Source organism: Tamandua tetradactyla, chromosome 5 (assembly GCF_023851605.1).
Source record: "Tamandua tetradactyla isolate mTamTet1 chromosome 5, mTamTet1.pri, whole genome shotgun sequence".
Classification (NCBI taxonomy): Eukaryota; Metazoa; Chordata; class Mammalia; order Pilosa; family Myrmecophagidae; genus Tamandua; species Tamandua tetradactyla.
Window position 1 is genome coordinate 55250734 of NC_135331.1, and position 23559 is coordinate 55274292.

Here is a 23559-nt window from a genome sequence, read left to right on the forward strand (position 1 = left end):
ATATGCAAAATATTATCATTTTAACATGTAATCAATAGAAAATTATTAATGAGATATTTTACATTCCTTTCTTATTGTACTAAGTCTTTGAAACCCAGTGCGTATTTTATACTTGTAGCACATCTTGATTTGGACCAACCACATTTCAAGTGCTCAATAACCGCATGTGGTGAATGGCTAATGCACTGGACAGCACAGCAGTGACAAAGTACTGGGACTGGATGACAGGAAGAAAGCCCAGGACTGGGCCTTGGAGCGCTTGAACATCTAGAGTTTGGCTATCAGAGGAGCTGACAAATAAGACAGCAAACGAGAGGGCCCAGAAAAATGAGGATGAAAACTAGGCAAGTGTAATGTCCTGGGAGCCAAGAAGGAGGAAGCTGTCAGCTGTATCAACTGATGTTGAGAAGTTGAACAAGATGAGGACAGTGAAGTGACAACTGTATTTGGAAAGATGGAGGAGTTGGAAATCCTGGCAAGACAGTTTCAGTAGAGTGCGGGTTCCTCCCAACTGTATTTGGAAAGATGGAGGAGTTGGAAATCCTGGCAAGACAGTTTCAGTAGAGTGCGGGTTCCTCCAATTGGAGCTAAAGGGAGAGTGGGAGGCAGTAAGTAGACATTGTATATAGTCATCTCAAAGGCAACACATCCAATGCAAACACATATACACACCGGTTCTATTTCATGCTCCTGCTTTTATTGTTCTCCCTAACCTCCCTACCCCCCACCCCCACCCCCAAGTCCCCAGCCCGCTCCTGACCAACTCCCTCCACCTGGTACCCTGACTGGCTCACTCTTACAAACAGTAGTGTAGGTCTACGTTCAAGGAGCTTTGGCGTCCCTTTCCCCTAAAATTCAGTTAAACTATGCGCCTGTCCTCCTTTCTCAAAGGCTCCTCCCAGCTGTGTCTGTAGAATTCAGGGCCTATCTCTGCAGCTGTCCTCACCTCATGCATTCATTCATCATATTGTTTTTTAAAATAAATATATTTCCGTCAATCTCTCCAACTAAACCATGAGATCTTCGAGGCCAGTGAGCTTGTCTTATTCCATTTTGTACTCCCAATACCTGGCACACAGTTTGACACATTTGAAGGTGCTCGATCAGGTTTGCGTGTACTGACAGTAGCCAAAGAAGATGCAGAGAGCATTACTACGAGGAGAAATGCGGCAAGTTTTTGGTGTCCTTAGCGGGGGCAGGATCACCCAGGGGGAGTATGGGGTCCAGTCTGGGGTGCAAGGCCCGCATTCTTCCTCTAGGTGGAGCTACGCCGAATCTTTAATGGGAGGATGTGTAAGCAGAGTGGGAAACAAAAAAAAAAAATAGCGGGGTAAACGGTGGAAGCGTGAGTGTGGGCGCCCAAAGATCCTCAGGCCCTCAAAGGTTGTCGACCGAGGAAACAAACCTGCGACAGACCTGCACAGCGGGTGAGGCATCACCTCCACCACCACCCCCAACCCCCCCCCCCACGCCAGCTACAGAGCCTTCGCTGGCCCCTCACGTGATCACGGCCGCTCACGTGAGAGTGGCCCTACATGACCCGCCAGGCAGTCACGTGAGCGGCCTCTGTCATGTGACTGCAGCCTTCGCTGGGCTCCAGCGGCTCGGCTTCCTGCAGGGTCTTCCTGTACCCCGGCCCTTGGCTTCTTTTCTCCCGCGGGCCTAATGGAGGAGGAGGAGGAGGAAGCGCGGGCGCTGCTGACAGGCAGCCCCGACGAGGCCGGCAGAGATGCCCCCGCTGCCCTCGGGACACTGCCGGCCATCTGCGACCCCAGTCGTCTGGCACACCGACTTGTGGTGCTGTTGCTGATGTGCCTGCTCGGCTTCGGTGAGCCGTCCGGTCGGGCAGGGAGGGGTTATCGGAGTGTCAAGGAGTCTGGAGATCCTCGTGGAGCTCACGGTTGTCCCGGGGACTCAGCATAACTTCTGGCTTCAGCCTGAGGCCCCCCTCCTCACCAAGAGCTTTCCCATCTAGTCTGTGAATGTTGCTCGTTAACCCGGAACCTGGGGGTCGGGGTACTGAGCTGGGCGGGTTTTGTCACTCTCTTCTGCTCTCAAAGAAGTCCCAGAGGCTACCAACGCCTCTCCTGGGGCCACAGACATAAGGAGTCTTTCTCCATCTTCAGGGTTCCTCTCCGGACAGTTTGTGCTCTGGAGGAATTCAGAATATTTGAACTACTCCCCGGCACCCCCCAGCCCCGCCCCCGTCACCTCTTCCCCACCCAGAAAGCTAACTCCCCAAGCTAGTCTTTTAATAAAAGAAATGATTTCGTTGGCGATCTTTCCTGTTTCTCACCATCTTTGGGAAAAGACACGAATTTGGCTTTCCCATTGCTTCAGTGGCTAGAAAAGTTATTGATACGGGATTGAAACAGTGGTGAGATTGGCAATGGTGGTTTTCACTTACGAAATCTGATGATTCTGAGAGCTACTTCTTGAAATAATCTTTAAAACATCTTCCTAGGCTCTAACTTTTATTCAGTAACTTACCTGATGCCAGTATTAGTCTGATATAAAAAGAGTACTGTGTTTTACAGGGGGCCAGCAGGAACCCTTGTGATAACTAGGTATAGGAACGAAGGTTTATATGCCACTGCTGGAATATATTAGTAGGCATGTAGGATGCTTTTTTGAGCTTTGGTTTCTGTGCAACTTTCTGCCTTTTTTTTTTTGCAAACTTACTTACTTAGTTATAAAATATGACATTGATATCCCTAAATAGGAAACAGAGTTGCTGGGTTTAGATGAAAAAGAACAGGAAGAAATATAGAATGCTTTCGGGAAATTATCCCTATTCAAGAAAATGTTATGTTTGGTAATTTCTTATCTGCCTGGGTTTCAGAAGCCATATTCATACCTCGGTGATGACCATTTTCTTTACTTTGAATCCGTAGCTTCTGTTATATACTTATAACGAGAGAGAAATGGAGGCAGTATTATCTTGTAGCCTACCAAAAAATCTGTCAATTACATTATTTTAAAAATAAATTCAAGTGTGTGAAAGCCAAACCTCTCCCCACTTCCCTGTCACACTGCCCCAAACATATTATCGTTATAATGTTTTAATCCTTTAGAAGGTACAGTTTTATTTTTCTTCATTCCTGTCACTGTATTCACAAAATTACTTGGTCTTTGATATTCTGTTTGTAGAACAAATTTGGGTTTAGTCAGAATACTTAAATTCTCAGGATAGGTGGTGACCCCAGCTAAAATTGTTAGGAAACTGCTGAGGATGTTCGTAAAATGTGTGTGTGTGTTATGGTAGCTTTAAATAAGGAAAAGCTTCTCTTAATAAGCTGCTTCATGAAGATGATTATAAAATAATAGACCTGAAGCATAATGAAAGTAAATGGAAAAGCAATTGTTAATTGTCAATGTCTTAATCCAGATTTCCAGTATGTACTGTACATGCAGACTAAGAATTTGTTAGTCATTTGGCTTTTCTCTGAGTTATTTGGCTACAACTTAGAAAATATTAGTGGATCAGGAAGAGGCCCTAAAAATGTTTTACACAGTGTAAGTCCTTGAACCCCTAGTATATACATTTAAAATCACCACTTGAGTAGTAATTGCAACCTGAAATTTTAATGTGGACAGTATTATAGCTTAAAAAATATTGACTCTTCTCTTTTTTCTTTTCTAGGCAGCTATTTTTGCTATGATAATCCTGCTGCCCTTCAGACCCAGATTAAACGGGTAAGTTAGTTTTTTTACCTTTAGTTCTTCTCTTAACTTTGGAGCAAGTGTAGCTGTTGAGACTTCATCAGCTCTCAGTTTGCCTAGTCTGAAATACTGTCCACTGAATCCATTTTAAAACAGCTGTAGTCAGCAAATCAGTGAGTAACTAAGAGTGTTTTTGAGTTAGAGCGTGTAGCCACAAAGAATTCATTTTTTAGCACGTCTTTAAATTCTTTCACACCTCAGATATATAATTACGTTCTATTTCTATTGTATTGCCAAACACTTTTAGCACATTTTTTGCATTTCACTTTCCCTTTGCTTGATCATGAGAATGAGAAGTGATTTGGTAGGATAACTTTTTTGCTTCTTAAATATGTTTGTTGCTGTTACTTTTGTTTTTAAAATGTGGATACTGATTGCAGAGGATAGTCTATGTCTGTATTTTTAGCCTAGATTTGTATTATCAAAATATATTTGATATATATATAGTTTCTTGCTGTCTTAGTTTCCCAGCTGCTGAAGCAAATACCATACAATGGGTTGGCTTCAACAGTGGGGTTTATTGGCTCATGGTTTTGAGGCTAGGAGAAACCCACAATGTGAAGGTGTCAGCAAGGTGATGCTTTTTCTCTGAAGACTGTGGTGTTCTGGGACTAACTTCCAGTGATCCTTGGGTTGTTGGTTTTTCTATCACATGGCAATGTCCTCCCCTTTCTTTTCCAGAATCCATTAATTCGAGCTTGCTTTTCCTTGTGGCCTTCTAAGTAAGGCTTCCAATAGCAGGATTAAGCCCAATCCTGATTCCGTTAGCCGCATCAACTGCTAAATAGGTCCTATTTACAGTGGGTTCACACCCAAAGGAATGGATTAAGATTAAGAACCTGTTTTTTTTTCTGGAGTACATAGTTCAACCTACTGCACTCGGTTCTTAAAATAGTCTTTTTTCTTTGTACATTTTTTTTTAAACCTGTGGATGGGAAGAAATGGATAGATTCTAAAATGAAAGGGAAAGGGTAGGAGTTGGTGGTGGATGGGAATGGGCCAAGATGGTCTTATTCTGTGTGGGAGAAGCCCGCACTGCTGGTGGTACAGGGGGAATAAGAATATAGAAGGTGTAGACAGATGGAGGCAGTTTCCATAGATGGGGTTCTGATCCTGGAATCTGTGAAGATCTTGAAATGGCATGTGGACTCCTTTGTGATGACTGTATTTTTCTAGGGCAAGAGCCATAGGTTTCATGACATTCTCACAGCAGCTAGTGACTTAGAAATGGTTAAACTCCTGCTCTGCACAGTGATACTGATCAAAGTGGTGGGTTCTCTGCCTAATGTGCTCAAATGACCAATTCTTGAGACACCACAGTTTCAGTGAGAGAAAGAGTTTTATTGCTAAGTGCACAGCTAGGAGGTCAGATGGCCTATCACCCTAAAAATCTGTCTCCTTGAACTGCAGTAACTCAGGTAGTTTTAAAATATCAAAAGATGGGCAGAAGGGTACAATGGTTGGTTCAGTGGTAGAATGCTTACCTGCCATGTGGGAGACACGAGTTTGATTCCTGGCCCATGTACCACCTTCCCCCCAAAAAAATGTTGGATAGGTTTTAGGATAATGAGCACAATGGTTGGAGATGATGAAGTTAGAGATGATCTAATTATTGAGTATGCACAGATTGGTTATGTGCAGTTTTGGTTAGATCCAGTTCTGTCTAGCAAGATAGCTTTGGAATTGGGTGGGGGGGGTGCTAGCTCTGGGCTGACTCAAGGCCCTTCATTAATAAACATTACGGGCTGCCTTTAGTGATCATAAGGCTCTCAACTTGAAAAACAGGATAAGGGGGTACAAGTGGGGGTCAGTCACAGAGTTTTTATAATGACAAATAAAGGTTATAGAGTTAGATAGTGATTATCAAAGACCACGACAGCTAGATTCCAGTTCAGAAATATCTATAACAATACAATAATTATAATCATTTCTTAAATCCTAACTTCTTGTTTACAAAAGAAAGAATTAAACACTTTCTATTTTAAATTGTCATGTTTTGATTTATTAGTTGTTAAATTTAATTGTTTGGAAAACAAAAGTTTTATTTTCTTTTCATATAGGACATGCAGGTGAATACCATGAAATTCATGCTGCTGTGTGCCTGGTATTCTTGGCCCAATGTAGTTTTGTGTTTCTTTGGTGGCTTTTTGATAGATTGAGTATTTGGAATACGGTAAGCTTGAAGAAAATCTCACCTATGGGTAGAAATTGGTTATTAGGCAAATATAAAACTACAAGTTATTTCTGGAAAGAACTGAATAAACACCCATATTAACTGTCATAACCTGCGTTAGTTTTTTTTTTTTTTTTAAGGTTTTTATATTTCCCTGGAATTATTTGTTTTTTTTTTTAAACATTTTTTATTGTTGAATGTAAGATATATACAAAGAAAAGAAAAGAAAAAAACAATAATTTTCAAAGAACATGTCAACAAGTAGATACAGAACAGATTTGGGAGTTTGTTATGGCTTACCATTCCACTATTTCAGATTTTTCCTTCTAGCTGCTCCAAAACTCTGGAGGCTAGAAGGAAATTTTTTTGCATGTGTGAAAAATAGCATATATACTAAAAAGCAATAACTTTCAAAGTACATTGCAACAATTACTTATAGCATAGATTTCAGAATTTGGTATAGGTTAGAAGTCCACAATTTTAAGTTTTTACTTCTAAAAGAAATATCAATATAATGATTTAGCACTCATACTCATTTGTTAAGTCCTACCTTCTCTGTATAACTCCACCATCACCTTTGATCTTTCTCCCACTCTTCAGGGGTATTTGGACTATGCCCATTCTAACTTTTTCATGTTGGAAGGGGCTGTCGATAATATGGGATGGGGGATGGAAGTAGCTGATGTTCTGGGGAGGCTGGGCCCTCTGTATTTCAGGACTTCTCTGGTCCAGGAACCTATCTGGAGGTTGTAGGTGTCTAGAAAGTTACCCTAGTGCATGGAACCTTTGCAGCATCTTATATAATGCCCTAGGTATTCTTTAGGATTGGCAGGAATGGTTTTGGTTGGGGCTGAAATTGGTTTTTAAAGCTTGATTGGATTTCCTAAAGTAGTTCAGTTAAGGTGATGACTATAAGTACTGCTAATAGAATAAGCTAGCTCAGTCACCTAGAGGTAGATTGCCCAGACAAACCTGAGTCTGAATCCCTTTGCTTCTCCTTGCTCAACTTCCTAGTTGTAAGACTTTCTCAGCTTCAGCTTCCTTATTGGTAAAATATGGATAATAATTCTTTCCTTGCAAGGTAGTTATGAGGATTAAATGAGGGATGAATGTAAAGTACTTGGCACATAAATAGTAAGTGCTGCCTGTGGCCCGAGTGAGATTTTCTCTTTCTGTCTATATGCCCTCTGACATTGAACTTTTTGTGCCCATTTGTTAGATGCTCCTTGAAGAAGGAGTAACACTGTAAGCTTTGTCACTTTTCTTTTTTTGTTAGTGGAGACATTAATGTGGTTATAGACAGGGACAATTTTCAGAAGAAAGAGGCTAAGATGATAGTATTAAGACCATTCAGGTTGATAAGGGTTGAAGAAACGTAAGTGTTTAGACTTGGGGACTAACTGACAATTTTTGAAGAGTTAGAATATGAAGGAAGAGTTAAATTTCTTTCGTTTGATTCCAAAGGCTAAAATTAGCCTGAAACTTTGGGGACAGGAAGGGGAGGGGGACAAAATATACGTAGTACAACGGAGACTTCATTTGATGTAGATTTCAGGTCGATAGAGGCGATATGACTTGCCTTGAGACCATAGCGCGTTTTCCAGTGCTGGGGAATATTCAGTGGAATGTGATATGGCCATTTCACAAAGACCTGGGGAGCGAGTTGAGTTTCAGAAGTATGGTTTACTCAGAGGACCATTAGAGTCTCTTCTAATACTGGCATTTCTTTATGGTAAGAGGACATTAATCAGGTATTGAGTGTAGTATGTTTGATTAGACACATTTGTAATTGCATTAAGATGGTTGGGATTTGTCTTTTTTAAAATAGTTTTTAGTTATTAAAATTATAACCACTTAAAATTATTTAACCCAGAATTTCTTAGAATCAATTCTAAGCTCTTAATAGAAGTGTTGTAAAAGAATTTCCATTTTTTTAAATAGTTTCAACCATGGGAACTTCTTGACGGTTATTTGATAAGTTTGTTTTATTTTATTTTAAGAGATGAAAATAGCTTAGATTAATATATGCCATTACTAAAGCCTCTAGATTCCCCTCAAGCAGACAGACTTCTCTAGATCAGTGTGTAGGCTAGAAAAAGTTTCTGACTTCAGCATCAAGCCACCACTTTACCTTTTTTTTCTTGGAGGGAATGCAGAGGGCAAAGAGAACCAAAGCAAGCATTATTAAAGGACTTGGTAGTGGGATTAATAGTAACATACTCTTAATTCTCTCTCTTTCTCTCCTACAGTTGGGGCACCATTATTTTTAGCTGCTTTGTTTGCATTGGACAGGAAAGGAGGGCCAAAGTGTTCATTGGTTGTATGAGAGCAGCTTTTAAATTCTTGCCACATCCCACTGGCAAAGATGTGTTTAATGAATACCTAACTTAATAAAGCAGAATTCACGAATGTTCATGTGATATAATATGTAGTTCTATTTTAAATCTTGAGATAGATGGACATTAAAATTTTAATTTCACACAGATTTATTAAGGAGGAATATTAAAAACCAGGGTAGAAGTCATAATTCATCATGAATTACTTATTGTTTTTCTTGAATACCTTGACTTTACTTTTTCATTGAAAGCAAAATTCTACATTATAGGTTCTTTTTGCTCTGGGTGCAATATTTAATGCTTTTTGGCTCATGGAATTTGGAAGGTTTGTGTTTGGGTATGTTACATATAACTTTAACCTACCATAGTATCGTTTTAGTGTTCATTTACCAATTTTTGAAGGATTTTCTTTTTTAAAAAAAAAATGATATCGGTAAGAAAAACAAAAAATATCAACACAAAAGAAAAGGAAAAAAAATGATATCAGGTGCACAGGTGGTTCAGTGGTAGAATGTGCACCTGCCATGTGGGAGACTTGGGTTTGATTCCCAGACTATGTACCAAAAAAAAAAATTTATGATATCTTCTGGAAAAATTACTTAAAATCTTTAAAATCTCGCCTCATATACACGACTATTTCTTAGTTAATTTGCCTTTAAAATATGCAAAAATATTGAATGGCCCTAGTTAACTCTGTTGAGTTCAAATATTGTCATTCTCCAGAAATGATACTTTTCCTAAGAGTTTTTGCTCATTCTGATATATTGACTATGATTAAACCTCAATTTAAGAAGTAGAGACCGTCCACTTCTAGGTTGGTAATTCATGGACATCTCATTGTTTCATAGTGGGTAACACGCAGGTCTCTTTTGGACCCTATTCAAGCGAACTGAATGGGCAAAATACCCCTAGGCTGATCGTTAGATGTGAATTTTAGTTGATTTAATAGCAAATAGTGTTCAGTGAGACTAGACTCAGTGCTTGAGTCTAGTTGTGGGCTCACTGCCGTGAGAGACACAGACTACAAGTTACTTATTTACTCTTTAACTTAAGAGCAGCTTTCACAGATAGCAGAGAGGTGTGGACATATGTCACATACCCTGAAAGTACTCTCAGTGAGAGGCAAGGAAATACAACATATATAAAAGTATGAAAGAAATATGGTCAGAAGGGCCTCAAGATGTAGTGGGCCTTGATGGAAGTGTAGAACTTGGATTAATAGAAGAAAGTGTTTTTGGACTGGGATGGGGTGGTAGGGAGGGTTCAATGTTAGGATGTGGAAGAGGGGAAGATCCTAAGTGAAGGTATGGAAATGCTAAATATATGGAACTAATGGAAGGAAAGTTAAAACCCAAGTTAAACTTTGGGTTTAAAACCCAGAGTTAAAAACCAAGAAGTAGGAGAACATTGACTACAGAGGATGAATTAGGGGATTGATTAACGGAGAGCTTCTCGCATTGGCCTGGAAAGTGTAAATATTTCTGTTTTCGCCAATATTAACTGCTCTGTCCACATCAGCATTTAAAATGGAATACATGGTAAGGTAGTGACTCATTCTTTGTATTGCCTGTTAATGGTTGCTACTGCGGTTTTTTGAATTACCCCAGAATTTAGCAGTGTAAAATACCCATTTCGTTATGCTCGTGGACTCGGTGAATCAGAGATTTGGGCAGGGTACAGTATGGGTGACTGTCCGTGCCCCCATGATGTCTGGGGCCTCAGCTGGAAAGATCCTTCGAAGGCTGGAGCCTGGGATCATCTGGCTTCTTGACTCCCATGTCTAGGCTGGGATGCCTTAAAGCTAGGCCTGGTGACTGGTGCTTCCAAGTGAGCGTGGCCTCATGCCGTGGCTTGGCTTCCTGACAGCATGGCAAATTCACGGTAGTTGGACTTCTCACAAGGTGGCCTGGGTGTGAGAGTTTGAATGAAAAGGCAGACATTATATCACCTTTTATGACTCCACCTGGCAACCACACGGTGTATGTTGTATTGATTTGAAGCAGTCACCACCCCACCTAAATTTAAGAGGCGATATAAATCTCATCTCTAGGTATGAGGAATATGAAAACATTTGAGGCTAATATTTAAAACCCTTTGCATTGCCCGACTATAGTATTTCTTTAAAAACTGGATTTATCTTTAATTTTCTCATTTTTAGGATTGGTGGGGAGTCCTTAGCAGTTGCCCAGAACACCTATGCTGTGAGTTGATTTAAAGGCAAAGAATTAAACCTGGTGTTTGGACTCCAACTTAGCATGGCTAGAATCGTAAGTATGATGACAAACCACTTGAAGCCAAATAGGAAGCAAAAGATTGGTTCCTGTTGTTATCTTGTAAAAGTCATAGGGTGCATGCAGTGTGTGTGTGCATGTGTGAGTGTGTGTGTGTGTGTGTGTGTGTGTGGTAAGTTAGGTATTTTAGTAAATAGACACTGATTTTTATGTATTTACTAAATAGATAAAATCTATTTTCTAGAATATAGTGTAACATTTACCTTATTTAACAGAGGCATTTGAAACCTTATTTCAGCTGGGAAACAGTCTAAAACGGGTAGCCGAGCATACGTTAGTTCAAAGAATCTTAGCAATGGAAGGGATCTTATAGGTTTTGTTGCCTAATTTCTTGGCATATGGTCATCCAGGCTCTGCTTGGATGTGTCCAGTGATTGATGAGGAGCTCACTTTCTGATGAGATAGTCCATCTACTTCTCCTGCCCCACCCACTGGTGAATTTTATTAAATAGTTAAAGAAGAATTAATACACTACTTTCCAAAGACATCCAAAAAATAGATCATGAGAGAAAATTCCTAGTTAATTCTGCATGAGGGCATCATTATCCTGACATCGAAGATTCCACAAAAAAACTATAGACCAGTAGTTATTGTGAATTTGGGTTCAATAAAAAAATCGATTGATAAAGATTCACTATAAAGCTATAGTTATTTAAACTGTGAAATTGTTGGGACAGATACATAAAGCATATAATTTTAATGGAATAGCAAGCACAGAAGTATATCCAAACAAGTACAGTCAACTAATTTTTGACAGAAAAGCAAAGGCAATTTGAGTGAGAAAGGATAATCTCTTCCATAAATGGTGCTGGAAAAACTGAATAACAGAACACAGAAGAAAAGAATCTAGATAGAGACTTTATACCTTTCACAAAAATTAAGTCGTAATGGATCATAAACTGCGTGAGTTTGCAAGCTGCTAGAATGTGATATTCCAGAACTGGAATGGCTTGAAAAAGGGGAATTTAATAAGTTACAAGTTTACAGTTGTAAGCCCATAAAAATGTCCCAAGTATCCAGGGAAAGATACCTTAATTCCAGCTCTGTCAGCTGGAAGTCACATTCTGGCATCTGTTGGTCCCTTGCTCCTGGGCTCCGTTGCTTTCAGCCTCTATTCCTGTGGGGTTCCTCACTTTGCTTCTCTGGGGCTGGCCTTCATATCTCTTGGCTCCCTGTGGCTCTCTCCAGGCCCTGGTTTGCTTAATGTCTTATGGCGACATCTGCTGGGCTCCAAGCATTTCCAAACATCTGTGCCTCTTATTTCCAAGTGTTGGCGTCTGTGTCAGCTCGCTCTCTGTCAGCTCTGCTTTGAAGTTTCTGTTGCCTCTGTCATTTCTGTTTCGCCTATTTCTTTTAAAATGCAATTTTATTGCGATATATCCATACACCACACAGTCCATCTAAAGTATATCATCATTGACTTCCAGTATCATCACATAGTTGTACAATCATTGCTACAATCAGTTTTAAAACATTTTTATTAAATCTACTTTTGTTTTAGCTCTGCCTTCTTGACGCTTACTTCGTTGGTGATCTCATCTAGTTTTGCAGTTTTAAACACCACTTCTTGACACCCAAATTAGTACCATTCTTTCAGACGTTTTCAGCCATATATGTAATTGCCTTTTTGACATTTCCACCCGGATTTCTAGTAGGTTATCAAGCCTAACATGCCCCAAACTGAGTTCTTGATATTTTGACTATCACCCCCAAACTAGCTCCTGCAGTTTTCTCATCCTCAGTTTTTGACAACTCTGTTTTCCCAACTGCTCAGGCAGAAGCTTTGGTGTTGTCCTAAATTCTTCATTTTTTCTTCTACACTCTGCAGCTGTTCTGTTAGCAAATCCTATCAACTCTGCCATCAAAATATACCCAGAATCTGATCACTTCTCACCACATCCACTGTCCAAGAACCATCATGTAACAGGGGCTCAGAGATTGCTGAATGAATGAATAAATGAATAAGGATATTGTCTACTACAGTTTAAAGTCTCCTCTTTATGGACATACAGAAGAATATTTTTCAGAGCTCAGTACCGGGAAAAGCGGTGCCACTGGTGCATTTTATCTTATGTTCCCTGTGAATTTTGTAATTTGTGTTTCTTTTTTTGCTTTAGCTACTAATAATTTATAATTTATAAACCTACTCTGCTATTTTGAGTACCAGAATTTTCTGTAAATTGGCATTTTTGTATATAATATTCCTATCTCTGCCTTTATCTTAACTATAGTAATGTATTCTTACAATTTTAAAAATTGTTTCAAATTTATCTCCTGTTAATCTGGGTCCTCTTAGACCTATTTCTCTAAACCACCTCAAATCCTGTTTGAACAAGGCAGAGGTAAAAATAATTGAAAATTCTGTTGACATTTTTTCTTCTCTTTTAGGGCAGTACAGTAAACATGAACCTGATGGGATGGCTGTATTCTAAGATTGAAGCTTCGTTGGGTTCTGCGGGTCACACAACCCTTGGCATCACACTAATGATCGGTTAGTGAATCCTGATGCCCTCTATCCTGACTCTTCTAAAAACATGTCATAGGAAGTAATGCTGGCAGGGTGGAAAGAACACAGAAATCTGTTGGTTATGGTTTTCCTCCACCATTCACTAGTACTTTCCCTTAACTAGAAATAGTGAATTAGTCACCCTGTTTATATTTTTTTTGCATGGGCAGGTACCAGGAATCGAAACTGGGTCTCCGGCATGGCAGATGAGAACTCTGCCTACTGAGCCACCGTAGCCTGCCCCCTGTTTATGTTTCATTTCTACTTTCTTAAAATGGAAGCACTTATTGTGCTTTGTCTACATCAGTGTTTTGAGGAGCAAATGAATTTCTACATTCAAGGTTTTAAAAGTCTGTAGCAGAAGGAAGAATTGTTTCCTTTTGATGAAATTCAGTCAATGTGTATACAGAGCTTAGATTTTATGGAAGGCAGAGGTGATCTGTTATGGGTGAAAATCCACTAATTTGGAGTCAGGAGTCTGAATTCTAGGCCTGGCTCTAACTAGTTCTGTAATCTTGGCCAAGGAAATGAACTATTCTGAGTCTTAGGCTTCTTTTCTGTAACATTGAGGATGTTTGACCAAGGCTTATATAAGTCCCTTCTGTCCCTTAGTTTTCTTAGCCAATGGTCTATTGTGCTAATTGCTGGGTTGATTTCTCTGAGCAGTGAATTTGCCAAACAGCCCCATGGTATGTGTCAGCTGCTTACAGAATCTTAGAGAAACCTGTGGGAATAGGGGAAAAAATTCTGTGCCCAAGACTTGTATATCTTTTATTCTTTATAATTCCTTGCTACAGCATGATAAAAAGAAGACAGTAGAGAAGTAATTCTAAACAGGCAGACTTGTACTCAAAGACTTCTTTCTCCCTTCTCTCTTACTCAGAAATCCTTTGCCTTACTTAAAACCTTTCCCTTACTCTCAATTACTACTCTCTGTATTCTATCCAGTTTCCTGCACAGTGGAGAATTTGAGAATTTTAGAGCTAAAACAAAAATACCTGTGCTATCATCAGGTCGAAGCCTCTCATTTTACAAATGGACATATTGAAGTCCAGAAGGGCTAAATTCTGTTCAGCTTGTTCATTCTATGACTAAAACACATGTCTACTGACTCTTATTTCAATGATTTTTCAATTGGACCATATTATGGCAACTGATTAAAAAATTATTTATAGGCTTCTTTTAAAAATTCTTCTTGAGAAGGATAAATTCTTTCAGTCTTCACTGTGATTTCCTTTAGTGACGGATCAGCTTCAGTTAATAATACTGAGTACTCAAAAGGAAAAAGGGAACCTGAGAGAGCTGTGCTACTGGATGGGAGAGCCCTCTGTGCTCCCAGAGGATAGGAACAAAGGTTACAGACATTGAGAAGGAAGCAGGAGGAAGATGAAATGATTACAGAATCACACTTTGCTTTAGTAATGCTTTCCCCCTGGCATCCATCAATAACTGTTGCTTAAACCCAATGAATAAATTAGAACTAATTTGTTTGCCTGTTTTTGACTTTCTTCAGTTTGTTTTCTGCATTACGAGACCTGACTAGTTTGTTCTAGTCTTTTCCCTTTATTCTGCAATCTTTTACTGGGAAATAGCATAATAACCTTGCAGTGCTTACCACTGCCCCTTCTCTTCCTCTTGTGTCCTACAGTAGCAATGGCTTCCTGCCATCTTTTTCGGTTGATACATTTTTTACTGTTATATAAGATGCTGTCCTTTAGAAACCTTCAGTCTGATTCTCTTTTGAAAATCTCTTTCGTATTTTCTTCCTATAGGGGGTATAACATGTATTCTTTCATTCCTCTCTACCTTGGCCCTTGCTTACTTGGATCAGAGAGCAGAAAGAATCCTTCATAAAGAACAAGGGAAAACAGGTAAGTCTAAACTTCAAAAAATAAAAAAAAGATGAAAACCTAAAGTGAGACTTGGGGAATCATGTCTTTTTTGAGGTGATTTTCAATGAGATAAGTTCCTAATACACCATTGTAAACAGTGGGGCTTAATACATGTTTTTTATGTGTTATTTCTAAGTTCTATTTTTAGTTGTCTAAATTTGGGAATACGTTTTTTTCTTCCTTGCACATGGTTGACAGTGTCTTTGAGAGTCTACACTTTTTTCTTCTTTTTTTGTATGTTGTGCAGTGGGGGACACATTTCATTCTTTTCCATGTGAACATCCTGTTTTTGCAGCACCATTTGTTGAATTTTTTCTTTTTTTTTTTGGAGTGCATGACTGGAAATTGAACCCAGTCTTCCGTGTGGCAGGAGAGAATTCTACCACTGTACTACCCTTGCACCCCTGAGAGTGTAATTCTTGATTGTACTTTGTATGTTTGCAAAAATGATTATTGTTCCTGGAAGAGGGCAGGAGAGTAGATACAAATCTTAGGTTTTGTTTTTTCTAATGTCTTTTCAAGTTATCTCAGGAATTAATATTTCTGTAATTTGCTGAGATAAGCAGTTTTAAAACTGAATTGCAAAGATTAATCACATGATGAAAGTATTCTTAACTGTAGGTGAAAGGTTCCTTAGATATGCAAAGCTACGTATAAACACCTTCCCTTTCTTCTATAAGGGGAAGTTATTAAGCTGACGGATGTGAAAGACTTCTCCTTACCTCTGTGGCTCATATTTATCATCTGTGTCTGCTATTACGTGGTGGTGTTCCCTTTTATTGGGCTGGGGAAGTGAGTATTCTCTAACATTTCATTTCTGTTGGCTAAATTACAATGAGAGCTCAATCTCATAACTGCATTTTTTTTTAGCTATCTGTCTTGCTTTTTAGATATGGTTTTATTTACATAGGAATTATTTTACGTCATCTTGGGATACAACTCATTTTCTTATCTTAGGGTATTTGGTTTAATACTTTTATTATTGTTTTGAAGAAATGCCTTATGACAGTTTTTAAGCCATATATTGATTTATTTTTATTTTTTCATTGTGAAAAATAACATATATACAAAAAAAAGCAATAAATGTCAAAGCACACCACAGCAATTAGTTATAGAACAGATTTTAGAATTTAGTGTGGGTTACTCTTCCACAGTTTTAGTTTTTTCCTTCTAGCTGCTTCAAAACACTGGAGACTAAAAGAAATATCAATATAATGATTCAGCAGTCATACTCATTTGTTAAATCCTACTTTTTTATAAATCTACCTTCTCCTTTGATCTTTTTATAAAACTTTTTAATGATTTTTTATTGATATATATTATATATTCACATACCATGTAATCATCAAGTATACAATCAAAGACTCACAATATCATCATATAGCATCATATAGTGCATTTATCATCACGATCGACTTTTTCTCTTTTTTATGAAAAATAACATATATTGAAAAATAATAACTTTCTAAGCACGTTGCAACAATCAGAGTTTGTTATGAGTTAGAAGTCCACACTTTTTGGTTTTCACTTCTAGCTGCTCTAAGATACTGGAGACTAAAAGAAATATCAATGTAATGATTAAGCAGTCGTACTCATTTGTTAAACCCTGCTTTCTCTGTTTAACTCCATATCACTTTTGATCTTTCTCCTACTCTTTAGGAGAATTGTAACTTTTTCACATTGGAAGGGGTTGTCAATAATATGTGATGGGTCTAGTTGATGTTCTGGAGAGGCTGGCCTTCTAGGTTTTAGGACTTATTCGGTCCAGGGTCCCATCTGGAGGTTGGAGGTTTCTGGAAAGTTATCCTAGTGTATGGAACCTTTGTAGAATCTTATATAATGCCGTAGGTGTTCTTTAGGATTGGCAGGAATGGTTTTGGTTGGGATTTGGCAAGTTATGATAGGTAACAATGTCTAACTGACATGTGTGTAGAGTACCCTCCAAAGTAGCCTCTAGACTCTATTTGAACTCTCTCAGACACTGATGCTTTATTTGTTACACTTCTTTTCCCCCTTTTGGTCAGAATGGCATAGTTGATCCCACTGTACCAGGGCCAGGCTAATTCCTGGGAGTCATCTCGTATACTGCCAAGGAGACATTCACCCTGGACGTCGTGTCCCATGTACAGAGGAGGGCAATGGTTTCACTTGCAGAGTTGGGCTTAGAGAGAGAGAGGCCACATCTGAGCAACAAAAGAGGTCTTTAGGCACAGCTATAGGTTACACTTCTCTGGTACCTACATAAGCTTTACAAGAGCAAGCCTCAAGATCAAGGGCATGGCCTATTGATTTGGGTGTCCCTAATATTTGCTACAGTATCAGGGATTTCCCTGGTGGTAAAATTTAATAGTTCCATAATTTTTCTCCCATCCCCCAGGGGACTTTGCCAATACTTTTTAATAATCTGCTTAATATACTCCGGGATGTATCCAAGTATTACATTAAGCTATACAGGATTAAAGGCCCTCTGTTAATTTGTTTTAATAGTTTTTGGAGTAGCATTTTTTTAATTTCTTCTTTATTCCTTGATTAGAGATCTGCATGTAGAATGTAGACAGCCATATACTGTGTTGGTTGCCTCTGACTGAAGGGCCTCTCCAGTTGCTGGGACTGTAATTCTGGGGTGAAAGTGGAAGCTTTCTTGCTTTATCTTTTCATTTTCTCTTCTTTTTCATTGTCAGCTGCTTAAACCTAGCAGTGCGTGTGCACGTATATGTTGTGGGAGTGTATCTTTGTACTCAGGATCTTTAAATTCTGAAATTTAAAATTGTAATTTTAAATAATTTGAGACAGAACCCTATTTATTATTTAGAAAGAACATATTCAGTTCTGCTTTGAAGGGAAAAGAAGCAGTCTTAATTTTTCTGTGATCATATATTAGTTTTCTGAACATGTGTGTGTATTGCTTGCTGCAGATGTAAAAGAGAAAAAAAGGACATCAATATGTTTTATTTAGTGTAGTATTAAGCACATAGGCTTTGGCAGATTGCTTAAAAAATGAGTATCAGAAAAGGTGGGAAAACAGTATCAAGCAGGAAAAGTTTTAGCTTTATTTGTCTCTATTTAGTTTTAAAATATTTTTATTGAGAAATCTTCACACACACAGTCCATATATGGTTTACAATTACCTTTATTTTTTGAAAACAGAGTAGCTCTCTCTAAAGTGCTTATTTCACTTTCTCTTTCTCTTTTCAATTTTAGAGTTTTCTTTATAGAGAAATTTGGATTCTCTTCCCAGGCAGCAAGTGCGATTAACAGGTATTTTCATTAGTTGTGTAAGTGTTTATTGCAAGCATAATGGGGTCTTTAATAATAATGAAACGTTGTAGGAGACAGAAAGGGTGCATGTGATCTAACATCTACAGTGTGAATGAAACCCATGACTGTACTGGAACTTGAATCCTGAGTGGCCGTCTTTGCACTAATGACAAACGAAAGAAATCTTGAGTTGCTCTTTATATTTTATATTTCTGTTTAGTGATGATTGGGAAGGAGTTTGTCTTAGAAGACTATTTAATTAAGTGAGCTACGGTTTACTTTGGCTGCTGCTCTGGAGGGATTTGTAGGTATTTATTTTAGCTGTGTTGCATTTCACTAAATATCTGTTTATGTTTCTCTGGACAGTGTTGTGTATGTCATATCAGCTCCCATGTCCCCAGTATTTGGGCTCCTGGTGGATAAAACAGGGAAGAACATCATCTGGGTTCTGTGTGCGGTGGCGACCACCCTTGCTTCCCACATGTTGCTGGCCTTTACGCTGTGGAACCCCTGGATTGCTATGGTAAGGTAAAGGACATTAACCCCGTGGTGGCAGGGCCTAGGCGAGGTTTCAGGAAGGCCCATTGCAGGAGATGCGACACCCATAACTGGTGGCCGTGCTTGTGAAGAGGGGAAAACAATGAATTGATTTCAATTTCTATAAAATAATCATTCTAAAAGAGTACATTTAAATTATTAATGCATAAGAGATCTTTTATTTCATTTGGCTTATTTAGGGTAATCCTAATGATGGAATAAAATTTGAAGAAGGGCCCAAATGCTTGTGAGTTCTATTTTTTTTCCTTGCATTTCAGTAAGAGTCCATTCCATTATAGATGGGGAAGAATTTTATTGACCTACTAATAGCCATGATTTAGCATTCTTTTGTCTTTGACTCATAGTAGGTCAAAAATTGATAATAAATTGTGTGAGTTTGCTGGCTGCCGGAATGCAATATATCAGAAGTGAAACAGCTTTTACAAAAGGGGAATTTAATAAGTTACAAGTTTACAGTTCTGAGGAAGTGAAAGTGTCCAAATTTAAGGTACTAACACAAGAGGTTAACTTCACTCAAGAAAGGCTGATACTGTCCAGAACAGCGCTGTCAGCTAAGAAGTCATGTGCTGGCATCTGCTGGTCCCTTGCTCCTGGGCTCCATTGCTTTCAGCCTCTCTTCCTGTGGGGGTTCCTCACTTTGCTTCTGCAGGGCTGGCTTTCATCTCTTGGCTTCCCTTGGCTCTCTCCAGGTTCTGGTTTGCTTACCATCTCATGGAGACATCTACTGGGCTCCAAGCATCTCCAAATACCCAATGTCTCTGTTCTCTGCTGGTCAGCTCTGCTCTGAAGTTTCTGTGTATTCTGTCATTTCTGACTCTCTCTAAAATATTCCCTCTTTTAAAAGACTCCAATAAATTAATCAAGACCTACCTGGAACGGGTGGAGTCACATCTCCATCTCATCAAAGGTCACACCCACAATCGGGCATGTCACATCTCTTTGTAGATAATCTAATCAAAAGATTTGAACCTACAATATTGAATTAGGATTAAAAGAAAGGGCTGCCTCCAGAAAATTGAGTCAGGGTTAAAATAAGGCTTTTCTTGGGTACATAGTAACTTTCAAACTGGCACATAAATTCATCCACTTTTTGTTATTCTTCAAGAAGTCATTTTTCAAGACCACCAGGCTGATGTGTTACATTTCTTGCCTGTTAATAAAGAAATATATTTGAGCATACATATATTGGTGGGAGAGAATTTCTGTAGGACAAATTTCTAGACATAGAGGTGCTATAGCAAAGGCTATGCACATTTAACATCTTTATAGATATTGAGACAATGCCTATCCAGTAACTTCTACCCATTTATAGCTTCACTAACAATAGATAAAGTGTCCATTTCTTAGCATCCTTACTAGTATTGGGCATTGGCAATATTTTAGTCTTTGCCACTCTGATAGTTGTGAATGATATTTTAATTTAAATTGTTAGGTTTCTTTTCTAATTGGAGAAAAATACAGCATTTTTTCTAATTGGAGAAAAATACAGATGATATTTAGCAGAAGTGTTGGTTGTCGTTAGTTTTCTGCCTTGCTCTGGAGTCGTGAGGCTCCAGAGGCAGGATAGCGGTTATTCATGTAATGTTGCCTCTGTTGCTTAACTTGTAATTCCTAGTAAATGCTGGAAAACGAACTTGCCTAAAGCACTGTAATAATGTTCAGCAAATTGACTTTGTTTTCTTACTTCCTCCTTCACTGTGCACTGGACTCCTGCCAGTTATGGGTGCATGTCGCATAATGACACGTGAACAAGGTTAAGACAGCATATGCAGATCTTGTCTCTACAAGGAAACCCTTAGAGGGAATCAGGATGCTTTAGCATTTTGTGAGTGTGTTTTAGCGTTATCACAGTAAAACTTGCATGAATGTTCAATAGTAACTTTCCTGTCACTCTTGGTAATATGAGCAAAGAAAATCACCTTTTGGTTAATATAAAAGTTTTTCCATTCTTTGTTTTCTGAATTGCTTTCTGTAGTGCCTCCTGGGACTCTCCTACTCATTGCTTGCCTGTGTGCTATGGCCAATGGTGGCATTTGTAGTCCCTGAACATCAGCTGGGAACTGCGTATGGCTTGTAAGTATTTGCATCATGGATCCACTGCACTTCTTCAGCAGTTTGGGTCTCTGGTTGATCATCTAAAAAAATTGGGGTTTATTATCACGGATTTATATACATATACACACATACATGGGCACAATGCACACAACTGAATCATAAACAATAGGTAACATTTGAGGATAAGGTGAGTGTTAGGAACTCGTGCACTATTTTGGGAAGAAACTTTTATTGAATGCATGGGTTTTCTTATTTTTGAAAGCGGCATGTATTTACCGAGTGCCTCTTTTGTGTCAGGAACTGGCCTTATCTCTGGAAAAACACATAGAGGACATGGCCCCTGCCTTTGAGGAGCTCGTGTAAGACAGAGTTTTGGTTCCTTTGGACTGTTCGCCTAAAATCCCAGTTTTCTCAACAATAAGATTAGAATGATATTTATTAGGGATAATTCGTAAGAAAGACACCAATAACATGTGATGTACAAACTAATATTTATAGTGAAGTGTTAGTCTGTGAAGACTTTTGAAACTGAAGTGCATTTTTTTATTTCTTTAATTCTAGCATGCAGTCCATTCAGAATCTTGGGTTGGCGATTATTTCCATCATTGCTGGCATACTGTTGGATACTCGGGGATATTTATTTTTAGAAGTTTTTTTCATTGCCTGTGTTTCCTGTAAGTATGCCATGTGGCAACACTTAGTTCCTGTTAGTGTATAGCTGAATGTTCTCATTTTTACTTCTAGGTTTTGTATTCTGGTACTATTGTTCTTTTCTCTCCTTTCTTAAACTGAATCTGTAACACATAGTTCTCAGATTAAAGTAAATTAGTATTGGTCCTCACTTGTAAAGGAAAAAGCCCCACGGTCTTTATTGGCTCAGGGATGTTCGGAGTCTAAGACCATGTTGTATTGTTCAGTTATTTAATTGGCAGTGGTAGACATGGCGTTCTCAGATCCCAAACCCACAAAGAATGGCTTCTATGAGACACTCTAGTGGCTGGCAGTGGTTGGGGAGGAGTGCCAAGAAGGACCCACATGCACAAAGGGAGAGGGGAGGGTGGCAGAGCGGACATGTGGGTTTGTTCCCTCCCCTGTAGGGGTCTCAGTGGCTCCATTTCTGGTCTGCCATGCTCAGTCCCATGTAACCCATGGAGAAAATGGTTTGTAGCTGATTTTTAGTGCTTTTTAGAAAAGAGCAATAATGAAAATAGTGTTTTTTATTTTTAAATACTGATTAATAAAGGGTTGAATGTGTCTGAGCTCTACTTCGTAATTTATGGTTACATAGGAATCACTGGTAAGAAATAAGTATTTTTAAGGACCCTGTGTTTTTTCACCCCCAGTGTCACTTTTAGCCGTGTTCTTGCTCTATTTGGTGAATCGTGCCCGAGGTAAGTAGAAGTTATGATAAATTCTTCCCGCGCTCCATAGGTCATCTTGTGGTACATGTAGATTTTCTGCACGCCTCTGAGAAGGCTAGTGCTTTAGTTCCTTGTAATGACGTCATTACTCATAGTGACGGAACACATTTCATTATGTTACCTATAATTACAAATTCTGGACCTTAGCATTTATTGAAATTGTCATGCTCCTTTTGGCCAGTTCAGTTTAAGTTTTTTAATTAAAAATTATATATGTTATTTTTATATTAGCATAAACAAACACGACATTTTTTTTATAACTTAGTATATCAAAAGCCCCTCCTCTGTTATTGTCTTATATTTTTAAAAAATAAGAAGAAAGCAAATTTAATGCTGCAATTTGCATTTTGAGGTTGAAAACATTTGGTTTAAGATAGAAATCACAAGATTTTTTCTTTTATCTAATTTAGGTTACTTACCTTAGTGCTTTTTTCTTTGTTATTTATAAGGTTCTGATGTTGCCCTTATTTCTATAACTGGCTTGCTTTTAAAGGGTGTTAAATACTTAGCAGAATGTAACACACATGCTGTTTAAATAATCTTAGGTCATTTCCTTTAATTTCTCTAAATTGTCATTAATATTGAATATTAATACAATGTCCCAGTTAACAGAACCTGAAGCAATTCATAAGCCCAACTTTAAAAATAATTAAAATTAAGGGGTGAACTATTAGGATACTTTTCTTAAAGAAACATTTTTTCCCCTTTGCAAAGTTCTGGTAGGTAAAACTGTTTCTTTCTTATCTTCCATAGCTTTTTCTGTTACTTAAAATAAGGTATATCTATGCAAATGTTTGCCTATGTATGTGTGTATTTGAGTTTTACTTACTGATAATATGCTGAAAAGAGTCTGTGCTTATTTATGCTTTAAGTGGTAACCTAAATTATTCTGCAAGGCAAAGGGAAGAAATAAAACTTTTTTCTCATACTGAGTAAGTATTAAAGAAGAAAACTTTGTTTTTAAGCTCCTAAATATTAGCGTTTTATTTCAAAGTATTGGGTTTGGACTTTTAAGAAATAAATCTTTTTCTGGTTTTCAAGAGCTAGCAGTTGTGACTGAGACTGTTATAGCAAAACTCTTGTTTTAGAAATTTAAAAAGTGGATCTTAAAGACTTAAATTTTTAGAAAAAGAATTATGCTTTTAATTGCTTTCCGAGAAAGAAGGAGAGTGAAGGTGGGTGGGAGCAGTATATCCAGAGAGGGAAAGAGATTTAATACTTGTAGTTTATTGGAGGAAAGGTCTTTTCCTAAATTCCTATGCTGTGCTCACCTCTCTAGTTTTTCTAATGTTTTCCTCTTCTTTAGTAGTTGAGGTAAATTTTCATATTCCCTTGATGCTTACATG

General features: G+C 38.3%; 1 protein-coding gene across 1 annotated transcript; it reads left to right on the forward strand.

Moving 5' to 3' along the window:
* Nucleotides 1-1559: 1559 nt before the first annotated feature.
* LOC143684189 (lysosomal dipeptide transporter MFSD1-like) lies at nucleotides 1560-23149 on the forward strand. The gene is given in 15 exon segments (XM_077160899.1): nucleotides 1560-1828; nucleotides 3644-3696; nucleotides 5784-5896; nucleotides 8146-8203; nucleotides 8502-8569; nucleotides 10391-10499; nucleotides 12912-13014; nucleotides 14802-14900; nucleotides 15602-15713; nucleotides 18123-18179; nucleotides 18546-18702; nucleotides 20713-20810; nucleotides 21354-21466; nucleotides 22136-22187; nucleotides 23086-23149. Coding segments are annotated over 15 exon segments (1419 nt in total). The 5' UTR covers nucleotides 1560-1665.
* The last annotated feature ends 410 nt before the right edge of the window (nucleotides 23150-23559 follow it).